General features: G+C 43.3%; 1 protein-coding gene and 1 long non-coding RNA gene across 5 annotated transcripts; one reads left to right on the top strand and one right to left on the bottom strand.

Moving 5' to 3' along the window:
- Positions 1 to 980: 980 nt before the first annotated feature.
- Positions 981 to 17,155, bottom strand: capn3a (calpain 3a, (p94)). Of its 4 annotated transcripts, XM_078795891.1 has the most exons (22): positions 16,693 to 17,155; positions 15,264 to 15,333; positions 14,261 to 14,379; positions 14,065 to 14,198; positions 13,734 to 13,902; positions 13,573 to 13,656; positions 13,414 to 13,508; positions 12,402 to 12,479; positions 12,140 to 12,300; positions 9,285 to 9,454; positions 7,288 to 7,299; positions 6,993 to 7,201; positions 6,751 to 6,831; positions 6,482 to 6,518; positions 6,226 to 6,303; positions 6,073 to 6,145; positions 5,919 to 5,992; positions 2,775 to 2,843; positions 2,622 to 2,700; positions 2,386 to 2,502; positions 2,157 to 2,215; positions 981 to 1,093 (listed from the first exon to the last, which is right to left on the bottom strand). In XM_078795891.1, the coding sequence occupies exons 1-22, from the start codon at positions 16,942 to 16,944 to the stop codon at positions 1,067 to 1,069; spliced, it is 2,247 nt and encodes a 748-aa protein (XP_078652017.1). In that variant the 5' UTR covers positions 16,945 to 17,155; the 3' UTR covers positions 981 to 1,066. The 4 variants fall into 4 exon arrangements, with proteins under 4 accessions (XP_078652017.1, XP_078652019.1, XP_057933543.1 ...); XM_078795893.1 differs by lacking the exon at positions 6,751 to 6,831 and having other exon boundaries at positions 6,088 to 6,145; XM_058077560.2 differs by lacking the exon at positions 6,751 to 6,831 and having other exon boundaries at positions 5,928 to 5,992; positions 6,088 to 6,145; positions 16,693 to 17,154.
- Positions 5,845 to 8,041, top strand: LOC131132183 (uncharacterized). The gene is made up of 3 exons (XR_013629707.1): positions 5,845 to 6,365; positions 6,450 to 6,551; positions 7,015 to 8,041. It is a non-coding gene; the product is annotated as an uncharacterized LOC131132183 (long non-coding RNA).
- Positions 17,156 to 17,837: the final 682 nt, after the last annotated feature.

Here is a 17,837-nt window from a genome sequence, read left to right as displayed (position 1 = left end):
CTATCCATATATCCGATCCTGCGCCGAACTGCATTAAAAGTGGGCAATAATGCACTCGACATTGTTCTATATGATAGAACACACATAGCTGGCCAAACACATGCCTGCAACAGAAGAACCAACTGCGTTCGTGGTTTCTCTCGTGTGTATAGATTCTATACAGGCATGTGTTTGGCCAGCTATGTGGGGCGGGTTGAGCATGACCTGTGAACCAGGAAGTGCGGGAATCGGTGTGTGTGCTGCGCTCTGGTGGTGGAAGTGTGAAAAATAAAGTTGACTGGAAGCAGCCGTTCGCCGTGTTCTTTTTTGGTATTGAAATCCTTAAGCAAAGATTGATTTAAGCTGCTTTTGTATCGATATAAGCAGACCAAATTGGCTGGCGGGAGATGAAAAGGGCATCCTAGTAACCGGATTATCATAATAACCGGGTATCGTACTAACGGAACTAATTATATCATAAAAGACTAGAAATTTGCCGGGAAATGAAAATAGTATCGTAATAAGCAGTACTTCGTTATAACCGATATCGATATAACGAGACTTTACTGTATGTATATATTTAATATGGTCACAGTTTGACCCCGGAACAGATGACCGCGGTTCAATTGCAGGGTAAAGCCAGGCTTGTAACTTAAAACATGTATTTATTTATTGGGCTAAAATGGTTAAAAATGCGTTACACTCATTCGACCAAAGCCTTAAATAATCAGAAAAAAAAATCACAGTCCAACCTTATAGCCGCCACATTCTCATAAATCCATATTGGAACCTCCTTTTGTGTGTTTGTGTGTCCTGTTCATGTGTGTGTGTGTGTGTGTGTGTGACGTGGAGGCTGGTGAGGTATGGTGACAGACGTCAAAAGAGGTCGTTTTGTGTGTTTGATGCCTGAGAGAGAAGAGAGTACGGTACACTGGTGGCAGGAAGGAAGGAGGTGCGTCTGTCTCCCTCCGTGGAAAAGACGAGAGAGTGATTTTTGCGGTGGGGGGAGGGTTAGGGGGGGTGCACACTGAGTCATGAGGTAAAGTCTGGCAGGTCTGGTCCTCGTGTGGCGCAAGGTGGCGCTCTTCTAGGCGTACATGGTGAGCTGGAGCCACTGTGGAAGGAGAGCAGGGATGGTTCATCAATGCTAATGGCTAATGCCCCCGACTTTCACCCCCCCCTCTGCTCTTTCCTCTCGTCTACTGTCACCGATTGATTAATTTTCCAGCAGGAAGAGGCTTTGACAAGACATATTTGTAATTGATTTAGTAACTACAGCTTTTGTACAATATTGCATACTACATGCCTGTCATTCATTATTAATGTGTTAAACTCAACTTAAAATGCCTTTAGTAATACTGAGAGGCATATTAAACATCAAAAATAGACATTTTTATGAACTATGACAACTATGGCTTTAATAATACAAATAAATAAGAATAATAAATTCATTCATTCATTTTCTACTAGCTGTGAGGTCTGCTCGCTAACCACTCGACCGCCGTGCAGCCCATATATAAAATAATAAAATATAATTAAAAATGATTCCACTAGGAGACCAGGGTTCAATTCCACCCTCGGCCATCTCTGTGTGGAGTTTGCATGTTCTCCCCGTGCATGCGTGGGTTTTCTCCGGGTACTCCGGTTTCCTCCCACATTCCAAAAACATGCTAGGTTAATTAGCGACTCCAAATTGTCCATAGGTATGAATGTGAGTGTGAATGGTTGTTTGTGTATATGTGCCCTGTGATTGGCTGGCCACCAGTCCAGGGTGTACCCCGTCTCTCGCCTGAAGACAGCTGGGATAGGCTCTAGCACCCACGCGACCCTCGTGAGGATAAGCGGTAGAAAATGAATGAATTTATTTTATTTAATTTTTATTTTATTTTATTTTATTTTATTTTATTTTATTTTATTTTATTTTATTTTATTTTATTTTATTTTATTTTATTTTATTTTATTTTATATATACCTTTTGTTGTGTTGTATTGTTTTATTGTTTCACTGTAGGTTTTATGCTTTCTTTGTAGCACTTTGAGATTGCTGTAATGTAAAGTGCAATATAAATACAATTTATTATTATTATTTATTACATTTATTGTAGCTACATATTTGCCTGCCTGGGTTTTTCTAGGTTTTGGTTTTGGTTTTGGTGTGTTGTGGTGTGTCCCTGTTACCTCCAGGACGCTGAGGCGGATGGTGCCATCTCCATCCTGATCAAAGGCCTGGAAAGCTCCTACAGCAAGGAGTAGAGAGTAAGAAAATGGACTTCTGAGTGCGTTTATTTATTGAATTAATCTAAAACCCAAACCCTAAACATATCCTGGAATTGAACATGAATCTGTAAATATTGGAATAATCAGCATTCATTTCACAAGAGAAGAAAATGGACACAAAGCGACTTACTGAACATGGCCTCCAGGCGGACCAGGCAGCTGATGAAGCTGTCGAAGTCGATGTTCATGCTCTCGTTGGCGTAGCGCATGGTGATGATGTCATACAGCTGGTTGTTGAGGCGGAACCCTGAGCGGGACACAAGACACATGACTGTACAGCGACAACAACATCCAGAGGGTGAGTTTGAGTTCATCCCGCCCGACATCCGCCGCGGCGAGACTGAAAAGTCAAAAGTCGAAGTGCACCTGCGTCGTTGACGGCGTTCCTCATCTCGTAGCTGTTGATGCTGCCTGACTGGTCGGCGTTGTAGTGCTTAAAGATTCCCTGGAAGAGACCGGGAAGAGAGTCGGATGTGTACCAGAAGAAGAAGCGATGGACTCGTTTCTCCATCTTCTCACCTGCCATTGTTTGATTTTGTTCCACAGGTGGCGGAACTCCTGGAGGTTCAGTCGACCCGTCCCGTCCATCTGAGCCCAGACAGTTAAAGACAGCCACTTCCTGCCACTTGATTGACAACTTTAAAGAGCTCCTTCGAGGTAAGATGGCGTCAGTACGTGTCACCAAATAAGAAAGAGTTGACGTATTGCTGCAAAATAAGGTCACTACTACTACTACTACTACTACTACTAAGTGGTACTCATTCAATCAGTTTGCTATCAAAATAGTCGGTAATACACAAACCTCTTCGCTTCACTCTCTCCCGATTTATATTGATATTCAACAAACTGTACATAATTCTGGCCCAGACACACAAGCACCAGACTCCTCCGCCGGAACAGCAGGACTTTGTTTTCATGTTTAAACGACATAATAATTCATACCAAGAGCTACTATTGCCAAGCTAAAACTCAACTCTGAACCCCCAAAGTCACTTCCTGTGTTAGAATAAAATGTAGATAGAATAAATATAGCGTTAGTTATCACCCTTATATCCATTTGCTTGGACAATAGAAAGTGTTTGAATGTGCTAAAGAGGGAAGGTTCCCGTGACCTTGATCAGAGACCTCCAGAGACCCCCAGGTCCTGGAGGTGCCTGGATGCCTGGAGATGCTCATGTTAATCCTGCAAGAATGTGTCAAGATAAGAACTCATAAAACAATAAAAGTAATGACTCTCACATATACACAAACACATAGACAAACAAAAACAGCTTGTGCAACTGCCTTCCCCCACACTTAGATTTGCACGACCATGTAGTAGGGACCCCCTAGAGCAGTGGTCTCAAACACGCGGCCCGCGGGCCATATGTGGCCCGCAGGACACTACTTTGAGGCCCCCGCCTTGATATGAAAGTTTAATGTTAAGTTTGATATGGATGCTGTATGGTATCATGTACCCAGAAAAAATTATTACGTTTGATTCATGTTCATGTTAAAGGTTAAATAACTGTTAATAGTTATCCTCCCTATCCATGTGGAAGTGGTAAGTTTTTGGCTATTTAAGTTGAAAGGAAATAACTTGAAGGCTACCGTTTAGGTCGCTAGCTCTCTAGTTTGCGAGTTAGCATGTGTCTCAAGACCCTGCAGTTGCGCAATATGTTGTAAATAAAAAGAGTATAAATGTGACTATAGTTGTGTTTTGTCATGTCTACAGGGCTCTAATAATGCTTTGTTCATTTTAATCTGAAAAAAATCATTTGTCTACCCACCAACTATATTTGGTTTCTTAAGTTTTTATTATTTGCCCTTTTATTATTATTATTATCGCGGCCCAGTCTCACCCAGACCCGAGCTCCAGTGGCCCCCAAGTAAATTGAGTTTGAGACCCCTGCCCTAGAGTGTGATCTGCATATTCAGAGTGGAGCGGCATGTCACTGGGTATGTGGTTTCACTCTCCTCGCTGCGAGTAACTTTGAATATTATTGTCTGTCTCTTCTGTATTTCTGTATTTAAGTGTTTTTACAAGTGTCACAGGAGTTTGAACCTGACATCCTGTCCGCCCCTCCCTCGGCTTCCCACCTTCCCACCAACACGCATGCAAGTATGAGTCTTATTTTGTGTCATGATGTCTACTATATTAGTTAATACAAGAGTAGGGATGACCGTAGTCCATGTCTTGGAGGCTCTAATAATAATAATAAAAATAATAATAATAATGTTAAAATGCATTAGAAGGTTAGAAAATGTTTTCTCATATTCTCATATTTAGGCAATAAATAAACACTGTGCTGGTATAATGGTACGTGCTACCTGCCTATGCTACCGCTATGTACATCTGTGCAATACTTTGTTTTTATATTCTAAGTGCAGTATTTTTATAATGCCTCATATTTAAGTCACTAGCAAGGTCTCGTAGTGTAAACTCATAAAACAATAAAAGTAATGACTCTCTATTTTTTATATTGTTTATTTTTGATATTGCGTATTTTGTAGGGCTACACGGTGCTCGAGTGGTTAGCGCGCAGACCTAGGACACCAGAGTTCAATCCCACCCTCGGCCATCTCTCTGTGGAGTGTTTGCGTGGGTTTTCTCCGGGTACTCCGGTTTCCTCTCATATTCCAAAAAAAAAAAAAACATGCTAGGTTAATTAGCCACTCCAAATTGTCCATAGGTATGAATGTGAGTGTGAATGGTTGTTTGTCTATATGTGCCCTGTGATTGGCTGGCCACCAGTCCAGGGTGGACCCCGCCTCTTTTATTTTTATTTATTTTATTTTTATTTTTATTTTTATTTTTATTTTTATTTTTATTTTTATTTTTATTTTTATTTTTATTTTTATTTTTATTTTTATTTTTATTTTTATTTTTATTTTTATTTTTATTTTTATTTTTATTTTTATTTTTATTTTTATTTTTATTGCTTCACCGTGTAAAGTGAAAAATGTGTAAAATTTACCCGCCTTTCACTTGAAGACAGCTGGGATAGGCTCCAGCACCACCGCGACCCTTGTGAGGATAAGCGGTAGAAAATGAATGAATGAATTATTTTATTTTATTTTATTTTATTTTATTTTATTTTATTTTATTTTATTTTATTTTATTTTATTTTATTTTATTTTATTTTATTTTATTTTATTTTATTTTTATTGCTTCACTGTAGGTTTTATGCTTTCTTTGTAGCACTGTAATATAAAGTGCAATATAAATACAATTTATTATTATTATTTATTACATTTACCCGCCTCTCACTCGAAGACAGCTGGGATAGGCTCCAGCACCCCCGCGACCCTTGTGAGGATAAGCGGTAGAAAATGAATGAATGAATGAATTTTGTACTGCTTAACTGATTCTGTTCTCTTGCTGCTATGCAATGAAAATTTCCCAAATTTTCCAAATATCAAAGGCATATCTTATCTTATCTTATCTTATACAGATGACCCGGGTTCGGGGCCCAAACGCCCCGCCATCGGAGACCGCTGAAAGGAAACATTTGTTAACAAAATAAATGGGGCTCCATTTCGATTAGGTGAATTTTAGAAGAACATTTCAGAAATCAAATCAATCAAAAAGCAATAAAAACGTGAGCCACTCTACTTGGGGGGATCGGGGGTGGGGTCAAAGGGGGCCACAGCCTGGGTGTCGGCCTGTTGTGCACTCGATACAAAGGATACGTCCATCAGAGCTATCATGCTCCTGCAGCTCTCCAGGCTGAAGCCCTCCGTGCTCAGGCTCTTGTCTGGAGGAGGCGGAGGGACACGGCTCGCCGTCATGCTTCCGACTTTCCGACTTTCCGACTTTCCGCAACCAACACCTTACCTGAACCCGACTCACGTTTGGTGATCACTCTGTTGAGAACGTTCCGGAGTTCGTTGGCTGCGATTTCCATGTCCTGGGTCAGTAAAAGTCACATGGAGTTATTGCGTCAGTCATGAAAACCGCCCCGCCCCCTTTGCCCCTTTTTGCACTCACGTCGCCGGCTATCTCCTGAAAAATCGTCCTGAACTGCTGGTCGTCCTCGCTCTCCTCGCCTGCTGAGGCCGGCGCTGGCTGAGAGGTCACGGGGTCACGCAGTTGAAGCAACAACATGTGGACATCAAGTTGGTGAGAAGGTGTGCCCTCCATATATTCGCAAACATCTCCACTTTTACTTTCACTTTCTGACCCTTTTTGCATGAATTGGATGGAGTCTACAGGTCTACAGGAGTAGAAGAAGAACCGCACTCACCACAGGATGGTCGGCCTCAATCCTGTTCTCTATCTCCCTGAGAGAAGACGAATAAACAGCGGTCACCACGGTAACAACAATAAAACAAACTGATGCAATATCATATGAGAATCACAACAACAAACATATGAAACATGTGAAAGGTAAATATTCCGCAGTCAACTCCCATCCAGGTCCCGGTCCATCTAGCTTTTGTCAGGTCCTCCAGGCCAGCAGGGGGCAGGGCACGGCGTGCGTTGACGAGGCAATGAACATTTTTGAAAGTTTACCGCAGCTCGCCCCAGCCGGGAGTGGCTTGTCCTAAAAAAGATTCCATAACAGCCTCGAACTGGGGCCGCTTTCTTCCAGCTCTACAAATCAAATCTCCGTTAAAATGGTTTGTTCTTGGTGCTCATGTGCTCAAGAAAACCCCGCCCACTCACAACCACTGTGACATTTACGTCCAAACAAGACAACGTACGCATACTGTACTGAGGACCGAGCATCCCGACCCCCCTACTGCGCCACTCACTCTGAGGTGTTCCTCTTTTCAGAGAAGACCCGTAGTATGAACTCGCCCTCCTGGTGCGGCTCGTAAGTGGAGGGAACGATGACGTACTCGCCGGGACTCAGCCGGAAGCGCTGCGTGACCTCGCGGAGGTTGATGTAGGACTTGCAACGGGCTTTGGACGAGCTGAAGAGGAAGAAGTCTTTGGGCATGTGCTGCTTGTTGCCGTGCATCTGAAGGAGGATGGACAACCTCATGGGACCACTGATGGGGCGTTCAAGAACCACAAGCCAGAAGTGTCCGGGGGGGACGTCCTTACCTCCTTTGGCACCTGGGGACAAACAGAGGAGATGGGTTAGGATCCGCCAGAAGTACAGCGGTTCTTCCGCTATGTCCTTGAAGTGGACTGAGGCCAAAATAAACGAAGACGTTAGTTAAATTAAATCCTGGATTTGGTTCTGGATTTGTACAATTGGACCAGTGCAAGACTATGGACTTTGGTGGTGACCCCCCAGTCCGGCCCTCTCACAAAGACAAACAATTGATGACTGATGACCCAGAATCCCGGAAACCCTGCGGCGACCTCATTTACATGCCAGTGGGACCCATTTGGTGGGTGGCTACCCAGAGTTCCATCCCTCCAGCTCCATGATCGATGGAGGACTGGAAGAAACCCCGACCAGAACCGAGATAGTGGTGTCCAATCAGCAGTTCCAGATGTTCTGTTCCATCACCGATTGGCTCGGTGTTGCCAACTCGGCAATTTTGTAACTAGACCTGGCAACCCCGTTTGATGACATGTTTTCTCAGAAGCAACCAGCAACGAATCGAGTGACTTTGGGGAGTTTTCTGGTATTTAGGGACTCATAAGTGAGCCACATATTGTTCACCATTTTGTGTTTTCATTGACCAACACCCAAAGACGGTCACAAGGCGGCAGTGTAGAGTCAGTTTCCGCAGCACACTGTCTGGATAAAAGCTTGTGTATTTATTATCTTATCTTATTATTTTTCAATTCTTGGGATAAATGTATTTGATAAACCAGAAGAGTATGCTACTCACAAACCACACCCAAACAACAACAATATTCACTGTTCAGTTGTGTAAATAAAAAAAAACAGTTATTAATAGCCTCAATTTAATGAAGGTGCTTTAGTCTACTACAATGTAGGAGATGGCGGGAAAATGGCGCCATCTAGGGACTTCTACAACAGCCAATAGCTATTTTTCTTACTGGACATTTACAACATCGTATGCAAATCGGAAGATGGCGTCATCCAGCGACTTCTACAACAACCAATAGTTATTTTTATTACTGGATATTTACAACATCATATGCAAATCGGAAAATGGCGTCAGCTAGCGACTTCTACAACAGCCAATAGCTATTTTTCTTACTGGACATTTACAACAACATATGCAAATCAGAAAATGGCGTCATCTAGCGACTTCTACAACAGCCAATAGCTATTTTTCTTACTGGACATTTACAACAACATATGCAAATCAGAAAATGGCGTCATCTAGCGACTTCTACAACAGCCAATAGCTATTTTTCTTACTGGAAAGTTGAAACAGTGAACCGGCTGCCGAGTCCAGCCGACATGCCGGCCTGAGGTTGACATACCACGACTGAGATCGACTGTAAAAAGGGTTTTCCTCTCCAAAGCAGTGGTAAGTTTTTGGCTTCTTTGTCTTTCTTTTCCACACCGTTTGAAAGCCTTTCTTAAGTGTAGAACAAATCGAGGCTAACTGCTAGTTAGCTAGCTAGTTTGTTAGCCGGCTAGCTTGTAAGCTAGCGGCACAAGAGTGGCGCACTGCTGTGTAAACAATGAATAATTGGAGTGTCGCCATATGTGTTAAAAAAATGAACATAAAACATAAACATGAAAAGGTTTTCTATGTTCTAACTACGAAAATTTTGCACGAAATCTTATATGGCGGGATATTCGTTTATCGCGGTGGTGTCCAATTAAGCAGTTCAATGCTATAAACAGGAACGCCCACGTAAGGAATTAAACAAGGGGTGAGCTAACTACGGCCCGGGGGCCACACGCGGCCCACTAAACGTTTGAATTTGGCCCGCCAGTTGCTTTCCAAGTACTTTTAAAATGCAAACTGGCAACATGTTTAAAGTGCTCCTGAAAAAAGGGACATGAGAACTTACAGCTGATAGTATAACACTTTTACAGTTATAATTGGATAAAAAATTCAAGGAAAATTCTAAGCATAAAATAGTGTTTGTGTGTTCAATATATGTTCCGGCTCCCCTGACAATTTTGTTAACTCGAGTCAAAATATTTGAATTAAACCAACCTCATAGATGGCAAATCCGATCGTGAACAGGTTGGCGCCCATCTTGCGTTCTTTCCGCCTGTTCTTTTGCATCAGCGCCACCACAAATGTGCAGCCGACCTCGTTGTCTTCTGGGTCGTCGTCCTCTTCCAGCAAGCGAAGGCGGTACTGAGGGTTGGTCCAGAAAGTGTCTGCAAGGAATAAGATTTGCTTAAAATGATTATGAGTCGTAGTAAATCTTCAGAAATCAAAATAAAGCACAGTGAAGAGAAGGGATATTTACAGTGAAGAAAATAAGTATTTGAACACCCTGCTATTTTGCTATTTCTCCCACTTAGAAATCATGGAGGGGTCTGAAATTTTCATCGTAGGTGCATGTCCACTGTGAGAGAGATAAACTAAAAAGAAAAATCCAGAAATCACAATGCATGATTTTTTAACAATTTATTTGTGTGATACAGCTGCTAATAAGTATTTGAACACCTGAGAAAATGAATGTTAATATTTGGTACAGTAGCCTTTGTTTGCTATTACAGAGGTCAAACGTTTCCTGTAGTTTTTCACCAGGTTTGCACACACTGCAGGAGGGATCTTGGCCCACTCCTCCACACAGATCTTCTCTAGATCAGTCAGGTTTCTGGGCTGTCGCTGAGAAACACGGAGTTTGAGCTCCCTCCAAAGATTTTCGATTGGGTTCAGGTCTGGAGACTGGCTGGGCCATGCTAGAACCTTGATATGCTTCTTACGGAGCCACTCCTTGGTTTTCCTGGCTGTGTGCTTCGGGTCGTTGTCGTGTTGGAAGACCCAGCCACGACCCATCTTCAATGCTCTGACAGAGGGAAGGAGGTTGTTCCCCAAAATCTCACAATACACGGCCCCAGTCATCCTCTCTTTAATGCAGTGCACTCGTCCTGTCCCATGTGCAGAAAAACACCCCCAAAGCATGATGCTACCACCCCCATGCTTCACAGTAGGGATGGTGTTCTTCGGATTGTACTCTTCATTCTTCTTCCTCCAAACACGCTTATTGGAATTATGACCAAAAAGTTCTATTTTGGTCTCATCTGACCATAAAACTTTCTCCCATGACTCCTCTGTATCATCCAAATGGTCATATGCAAACTTAAGACGGGCCTTGACATGTGCTGGTTTAAGCAGGGGAACCTTTCGTGCCATGCATGATTTCACATCATGACGTCTTAGTGTATTACCTACAGTAACCTTGGAAACGGTGGTCCCAGCTCTTTTCAGGTCATTGACCAAGTCCTGTCGTGTAGTTCTGGGCTGATTCCTCACCTTTCTTAGAATCATTGAGACCCCACGAGGTGATATCTTGCATGGGGCTCCACTCCGATTGAGATTGACCGTCATGTTTAGCTTCTTCCATTTTCTAATGATAGCTCCAACAGTGGACCTTTTTTCACCAAGCTGCTTGGTAATTGCTCCGTAGCCCTTTCCAGCCTTGTGGAGGTGTACAATTTTGTCTCTGGTGTCTTTGGACAGCTCTTTGGTCTTCGCCATGTTACAAGTTAAAGTCTTACTGATTGTATGGGGTGGACAGGTGTCTTTATGCAGCTAACGACCTCAAACAGGTGCATCTGATTCAGGATGATACATGGAGTGCAGGTGGACTTCTAATGGGCAGACTAACAGGTCTTTCAGGGTCAGAATTCTAGATGATACACAGGTGTTCAAATACTTATTAGCAGCTGTATCACACAAATAAATTGTTAAAAAATCATGCATTGTGATTTCTGGATTTTTCTTTTTAGTTTATCTCTCTCACAGTGGACATGCACCTACGATGAAAATGTCAGACCCCTCCATGATTTCTAAGTGGGAGAAATAGCAAAATAGCAGGGTGTTCAAATACTTATTTTCTTCACTGTATATTTATTGTACACCAGGTAGTTTTTACCATTTGTTTTTGCTTATTTTTGTTGTGCTTTTGCTTTACTGTAAAACATGTCAACAACTAGCATCAACTAGCCACATTTGGCCCGCAGGATGCTCAGGATGCTGAGGATAGTTTAGGCCCCCGCCTTGATATGAAAGTTTAATGTTAGTGCGGCCCGCGCAAGTTTGATATGGATGCTGTATGGTATCATGTACCCAGAAAAAATTATTACGTTTGATTCATGTTCATGTTAAAGGTTAAATAACTGTTAATAGTTATCCTCCCTATCCATGTGGAAGTGGTAAGTTTTTGGCTATTTAAGTTGAAAGGAAATAACTTGAAGGCTACCGTTTAGGTCGCTAGCTCTCTAGTTTGCGAGTTAGCATGTGTCTCAAGACCCTGCAGTTGCGCAATATGTTGTAAATAAAAAGAGTATAAATGTGACTATAGTCGTGTTTTGTCATGTCTACAGGGCTCTAATAATGCTTTGTTCATTTAAAAAAATAATAATTTGTCTACCCACCAACTATATGTGGTTTCTTAAGTTTTTATTATTTGCCTTTTTATTATTATATTGATTTATTACTGATTTTCTTTATTTTTGATTAGTTTATTTATTTTTCATCTTATTTTGTGCAGAAAAATAAAAACAGTGGAATGTTTTATCAGAGCTTTTATTGTAGAAAATTGGAACCAAAGCACTGAAAAAGTTTGTATATTTTTCTATTTTTAATAAATGCGTTTATTTTTTTTTTTTGGAAAACCTGATGCGGCCCAGCCTCGCCCAGACCCTAGCTCCAGTGGCCCCCAGGTAAATTGGGTTTGAGACCCCTGGTTTATACTCTATGTCTTATTCAGTAAAAACCAAATTAAAATAAGTTTTTACAAGTTGCATCGCAAAGCGTCTGGCTCACCTTCTGATGGATTTTGCTAAAGCGTCCATAAGAGTCATAACGTTCCTGTCTTTCGCCAGCCTTACCAGGGTAGTTCCTGCAACCTCCAGCGGAGCAGCCTCGCACCCAGCGGCCTTCATTCACCGACACGGTCCATTTGTGGATCTTGTCGTCCTCCAGGGCGTCAGGCGTAAGGTTGCAGATCTCAATCTTGGTGTAGTTCTTTTTGAAGTCCTCGAAGGACATCCTGTAGGGACCCAGAGAAGTTCAGTTGGAATCCGGGGATCCGATCAAATACTCTCCAGCTTCGTACACCGGAAACATTGTATTTTGTGATGTCACCATTACCAGAACTCTCCGTCCTCGGCACTCTGGTGTTGGAGCTTCTCCTTCTCAGCCTTGGACAGTGCAGCCCATTCCTTGGAACTGAAGGAAAACCGGGGGAAACCGTAAGAATACCAGAAAGTCCAGAGTCCGGGTTTCTAAGGCTGCATTTACACTATCAGTCTAAACACCCAGAGCCTTCGCCACATGGAACAAATTACAAATGTGCCTTGAGAAATTGTCAGGTGTGCCGTGAGGAATTATCCAATATCACTTTTTATAATTAACATTTATTAATCATCATTTGCAAATATTATGTCAATATCCACGTATACCTGGACCCAAATATTCCAATCGCATTTGGTTTATTTGCTCAAACTGAAAGAATATAACCTTTGTATACGCCTCATTCCGAAAGAATAGTGCCAAAATTATAAAATATTAGCAAGATTGAATTTGATCCTTTCCTGGTTAAATTTATCATATCGCATGCTCAGATATGACGTAACACGCAGATCCAGACGTTCTTCACTTTTAAAAATGGAGGCCAGCAATCGGCACTGGACTAAGCAAAGTTTGTTTTTGATTCAAACTAAATTCCAAGACTGGACAGACGACAAACTGTCAATACGGAATTATTCCAACAAGTGAAAGAACAACTCGGGGAAGTCGGTATCACGTGATGTTGATGTTTACGTTTTACTGGGCATGCCCTATTGACTATTCTGGTTGATTATAGCGACGCATGTAGACAAGAGATTGGAATATTCCTTTCCATGGATACCATTGTTTCCGGAAAAGTCATTGGGAAAGAGAAAAAGTGGTGATGTAAACATGGCTACTGTGGAGTGTCTGTGGTGTAAAGACTAGCATAGCAATGTAATATCGGTCCGTGTGGCAACACCTAGCTCGTTCATCCTATAGACTTAGTCATGTTTTCCAATGTAAAAAAAACGTGCCGTGGCTCAAAAACGGTTGAAAAACACTACTGTAGATGCAGCCAAAATCCATGAAATGTTCAAGTAAAGATACTGACTTGTCGCTCCAGGGTCCGTTCCACTCCACTTGGCCCCAAGGGTTCCTGAGACGCACCAGACGCACTTTGGACTCTCGGTGCTGCGAGGGCCGACACTGCCGCACAAAGTTTGATTGTCACCTGTGTGTGTGTGTCTTCACCTCGGTTTGAGTCATTTACCTCTTCTACTGCCGTCACCGAGTAGGCGTGACCCTTCACCAGGCCTGTGGCGGTTCGAGTCTCAAAGCGAGCCGGGACGAGGGACTGCGGAAGACCATAGAATTGCCAGTCTGGTTGTGACCCTAGCATGCTAACTAAATGTGTTCAGGTTGGACACTCACATCAATGGAGCAGCCCATGAGGGATCCTCTCTCCAGGGCCTTCTTCATGATCTTGTAGAGCTCCTTGGGGGCCTCCTTCAGCTCGTAGAACTCAGTGACGCCCCCGGTGAAGTCCTCCATGGCTTCCGTGGTGTTGCCGCCCTTCAGGGCCTCGTAAGAGCCATGAAGCCTGGACAGGGTGAGCAGCAGTGATCCCAAACAAGTTCCCATGTAGTAGTTCGGGTATGTCTCATTATATTAATATTTCTTAGATACTGCAGTCCAACCACTCCAAAGGTTAGTTCCATGTACTTCATGTCAGGAAAAGGAGGATTCTGGTTTGCTGACTCACTTGGCATAGGCCTTCTCCAGCAAGGCGCTCCAGAACTCGTTCCTCTCCGCCGACTTGGTGAAAACCAGCTGGTTGTTGAAGGTCGGGATGCGGTCGTCGATGACCACGTCCACCCAGTCGCCGTAGCGCCAGAACTGGCAGAGGAACATGATGAATTGAATTGAAAGAGAGAAGCCGATGGATCAGCCCTACCCACCTGGAAGTGGAAGATCCCAGCGTATTCCTGTGAGAAGCTCTGCTCCGGAGGAACCACTCTGTAGAGGAGCTTCTCGTTGAGGGTGAGGCAGGCGATGGCGGCCAGCAACCAGCAATCACCTGCACGCAACAACTAACGTGAGATGTTTAGCACCGGTGTCGTGACCTCGGGTGGCCGGGTCGGAGGCGGAACTTTTCGATTGTTTGTCCGCACAACATTCCAAAGTCTCCCAACGCACTTTTGTGCTTTTTGCTGCTCTTCATTGACGTGCTCAACAATGAGAAGTGCTGCTGGCTGGATTCCCTTCCAAAAGAGGAAGCACAATGCGGAGAGGCCACAGTCGGCCGAGAGGCCGCATGCGGGAGGGGGGTCGGGAATGCTGTTACGTTTCCGCAAAATATGCCTAAATATCCTGACCGGATATTACATCACGCCTTCACACACTTTTACACCATGTGCCACCAAAACAACAACATGATGGCATGTGACGGAAAAGGCAACACGGACTACAAACATGGTGGACAGTCATTGCTTTAAAAACATACCATCATCACCAATCATATAGGCTGCACGGTGGTTGAGTGGTTAGCATGTAGTTACAGTCAGGAGATGGGTTGGAATCTCTGTTTACATGTTCTCCCCTTGCATGTGCGGCTTTTCTCCGGGTATTCCGCCCCCCCCCCCCTCATGCCAAAAACATGCTAGCATGTTAGCTTCATTGTCCACTCCAAATTGTCCATAGGTATGAATGTGAGTGTGAATGGTTGTTTGACTATATCTGCCCTGGGATTGGCTGGCCACCAGTCCAGGGTGTACCCCGCCTCTCGCCCCAAGTCAGCTGGGATAGGCTCCAGCACAAGCGGCATAGAAGATGAATGAATGGCCTTTAAAACACACATCATACTATCCCAAAAATGGCTAAATTATTTTGATCACAAAAAATTTAAAAAATATTCAAAAACGAAAAAAAAGTTCAGTGAACAAAACAAATAGTCGTACTCACCAAGATCTCCCTGGCAGATGTCGGTGCGACTGGCCCCGCCAACGATGAACTGCGGGTTCTCGCTTATTTCCTGGCAAACAAGTATTGGCGAATGATTGATGTGTAAATAATAGGAAGCATGCGGTCGCACTTTTTACTACAGCTTCATTAACGTCGTTACATAACTACAGCCCACGTGACGCTAGCTATCGGACCGCTTCGCTCTCTTAGAAATCATAACATCTCATTCACGATCGCTTTGGTTTTATTTTATTAACGATTTGACCTTTAGTGTGACAGCTTTAGCTTCGTATTATATGAGTATCATGAACACGACGTTTATATCAGTTTACTGCATGATTAACATGCTTATAAGGGTTTATTATATCATTAGTACATTGTTTGTCGGAGTTAATTATGTTTATTATAGATAATTATATGACTATGAACAGTTTATACAAGTTTATTATACCACAAACGTTTGTAAGTTTATTTTGAAGGGTTTATTATATGTTTATTTACATATTTTTAACGGTTTATTATATGCTTATTAACTCATACAATACCAAATATAATCCCGAATGCCCAATCCCAATAACATATTCATATGTGTTTTAGAGCTGATGATGTAACTCTCCACTAAAAAGGGCCACAAGGGGGCAGAGGTGCATTCGATGAGCTTTGGCAAAGGTCATGTGCATGGAAAAAAAGTCACATGACAGGAAGGAGGAAGTAAGAGAGCGTGGAGGAGTGTAGCGTGCAGAAGGGTTCGCATTTGAATGCGTGCAGTTCAATTCCAAATGGGAAAACTGTAAACAGTACATGGCGTTATATTTGTAAATGAATTATAATTATGATTAAAAACACATTTATGTTGGTAGAGGCGTTTAGATATTTCCGCTGTCACAAAAGCAAATAGTATTTGTGTATCTTTTGACAAAAAAAACTTTTTTAGTTGGGAACTGATATTTTCCTGAAACTTATCTATGTTCTACTGCTGATTATTGAAGAGCAGAAAAAGATAGAAACAAACTTTTTTTTCTGTTGAAAGATAGGCGTCTTATCCTCCTTTTGGTGGGTTCCATGTGTGTATAGCCACGGGACACAATAATGTGTGTACCTTGAAAGATCAGACAAAGTTACCGGCACTGAAGAGGTTGAAAATGAATGAGTCGTTTATGACAGGCTTAACGACTCTAATTGTGAGTTATTGTAAGGGTTTATGGTATGATCAATAAGATATTTCTAAAGGGTGCCCTCGAAAACGGGACCCTCTCTTGACAGCATCATGTTTCCCTTAAGTGTCTCTGTGGACTTTGAGCTGACCCACAACAGTCCCTGGTTAGGATGGAGACAGACGGTCCTCCCGCCCAGGTCCAACAATAACGTCCCGCCTCCCCCCACGGCACGTGCCGTCGATCCCTGCATCCTCCCTCCATCCTCCTCCTACCTTGGGTCTCTTCCAGACGATGTTCTTGACCTTGTTGGACTTGTGCCCGAGCTCCTTGAAGCCCAGCGACTCCACGCTGGCCGGGAAGGACTCGTCCTCAAAGAGGCTCTTCCTGTGGAGACATTCCTGCTGGAGGACGCTGAAGTCCTGGTTGTTGAAGCGCAGCGGCTTGTTCAAAGTGCCTTCCCCGTCCCTCCTCTCTCGCTCCCGGATCAGCCGGTCACAGAAGAAGCCAGACGGTGTGTAGGGCATCTCGTCCCGCTGTCACTCTCTCGCTCGGCAAAGTGATTTTTTTAAATGGCCTTTGCCACTTGGACTAAAGTTGACAAGCTAAAGAGCGCTGGCATAAATCCAAACAGCAAACCCGTGATTGGCTCCCTCGCGCAGTGATGTGCCCTCCCCTCCGAACACTCGGAAAGAAGAGATTCAGCCAACACGCATTCACCTTTGCCCACACGTGCATTGAACGCCACATGTCACACACACACACGGCCATTGGACCAAAGGGGGACAATGATCTTCATCATTGTTGGGTGACACAAAGGCCAGCGGGCCACGCCGGAGGCCATGTAAAGAGTGTCCGTTGGATGCCCTGCCTCAGCAGAAGGCATTCAACCGCTTCTCAATGGAGCTCAGCGTCGAGCAGTCTCAGCAAGAACCGCCGCAGTGACGCCCCCGCGAGGAGCGGTGGCCATTTTGGCCTTAACGTATCCTCTAATTGTCCACTATACCGTACTTGCAGTTAGGGAACACTACAGCTCTATTTACCTGGCATCCATCTACCATGTACACGTGTCAGCACTTCATCAATCACAAGTCCAACCGTGACCTGCCTTCTGTGTACTCGTACGCGCGGACCAACCGACCGCGATAAGTGAATTTCCCCAAAGTAGGATTCCTTATTTTAAACCAAATGTTTTTGTTGTTTCAACATAGAAATGCTGTTTGCGACCTTTTTAATTATGTTTTTTTAACTTTAGATCCCCCATAGACATAAAATAACACCTTTACACTCGTATTACCCGACATAGTACCTGCTATAAAAGCCTGTTGGCTCAACAAACATTACAGTAACATTACTGACACCTAGTGACCACTATAGGATATTACATCACATAATAAATGCCTTATACTGTATTTGTATT

Source organism: Doryrhamphus excisus, linkage group LG14, assembly GCF_037039965.1.
Source record: "Doryrhamphus excisus strain RoL-2023G ecotype Guam linkage group LG14, RoL_Dexc_Guam_v1.1, whole genome shotgun sequence".
Taxonomy (NCBI): domain Eukaryota; kingdom Metazoa; phylum Chordata; class Actinopteri; order Syngnathiformes; family Syngnathidae; genus Doryrhamphus; species Doryrhamphus excisus.
This window is presented reverse-complemented; position numbering and strand designations above follow the sequence as displayed.

Coding starts and splice junctions, on each gene's coding strand:
- capn3a (XM_078795891.1), bottom strand. CDS start 16,944: ATGCCCTACACACCGTCTGGCTTCTTCTGTGACCGGCTGATCCGGGAG. Junction 15,334..16,692: donor TCGTCTGGAAGAGACCCAAG/GTAGGAGGAGGA, acceptor CTTGTTTGCCAG/GAAATAAGCGAGAACCCGCA. Junction 14,380..15,263: donor CATCTGCCAGGGAGATCTTG/GTGAGTACGACT, acceptor TGTTGCGTGCAG/GTGATTGCTGGTTGCTGGCC.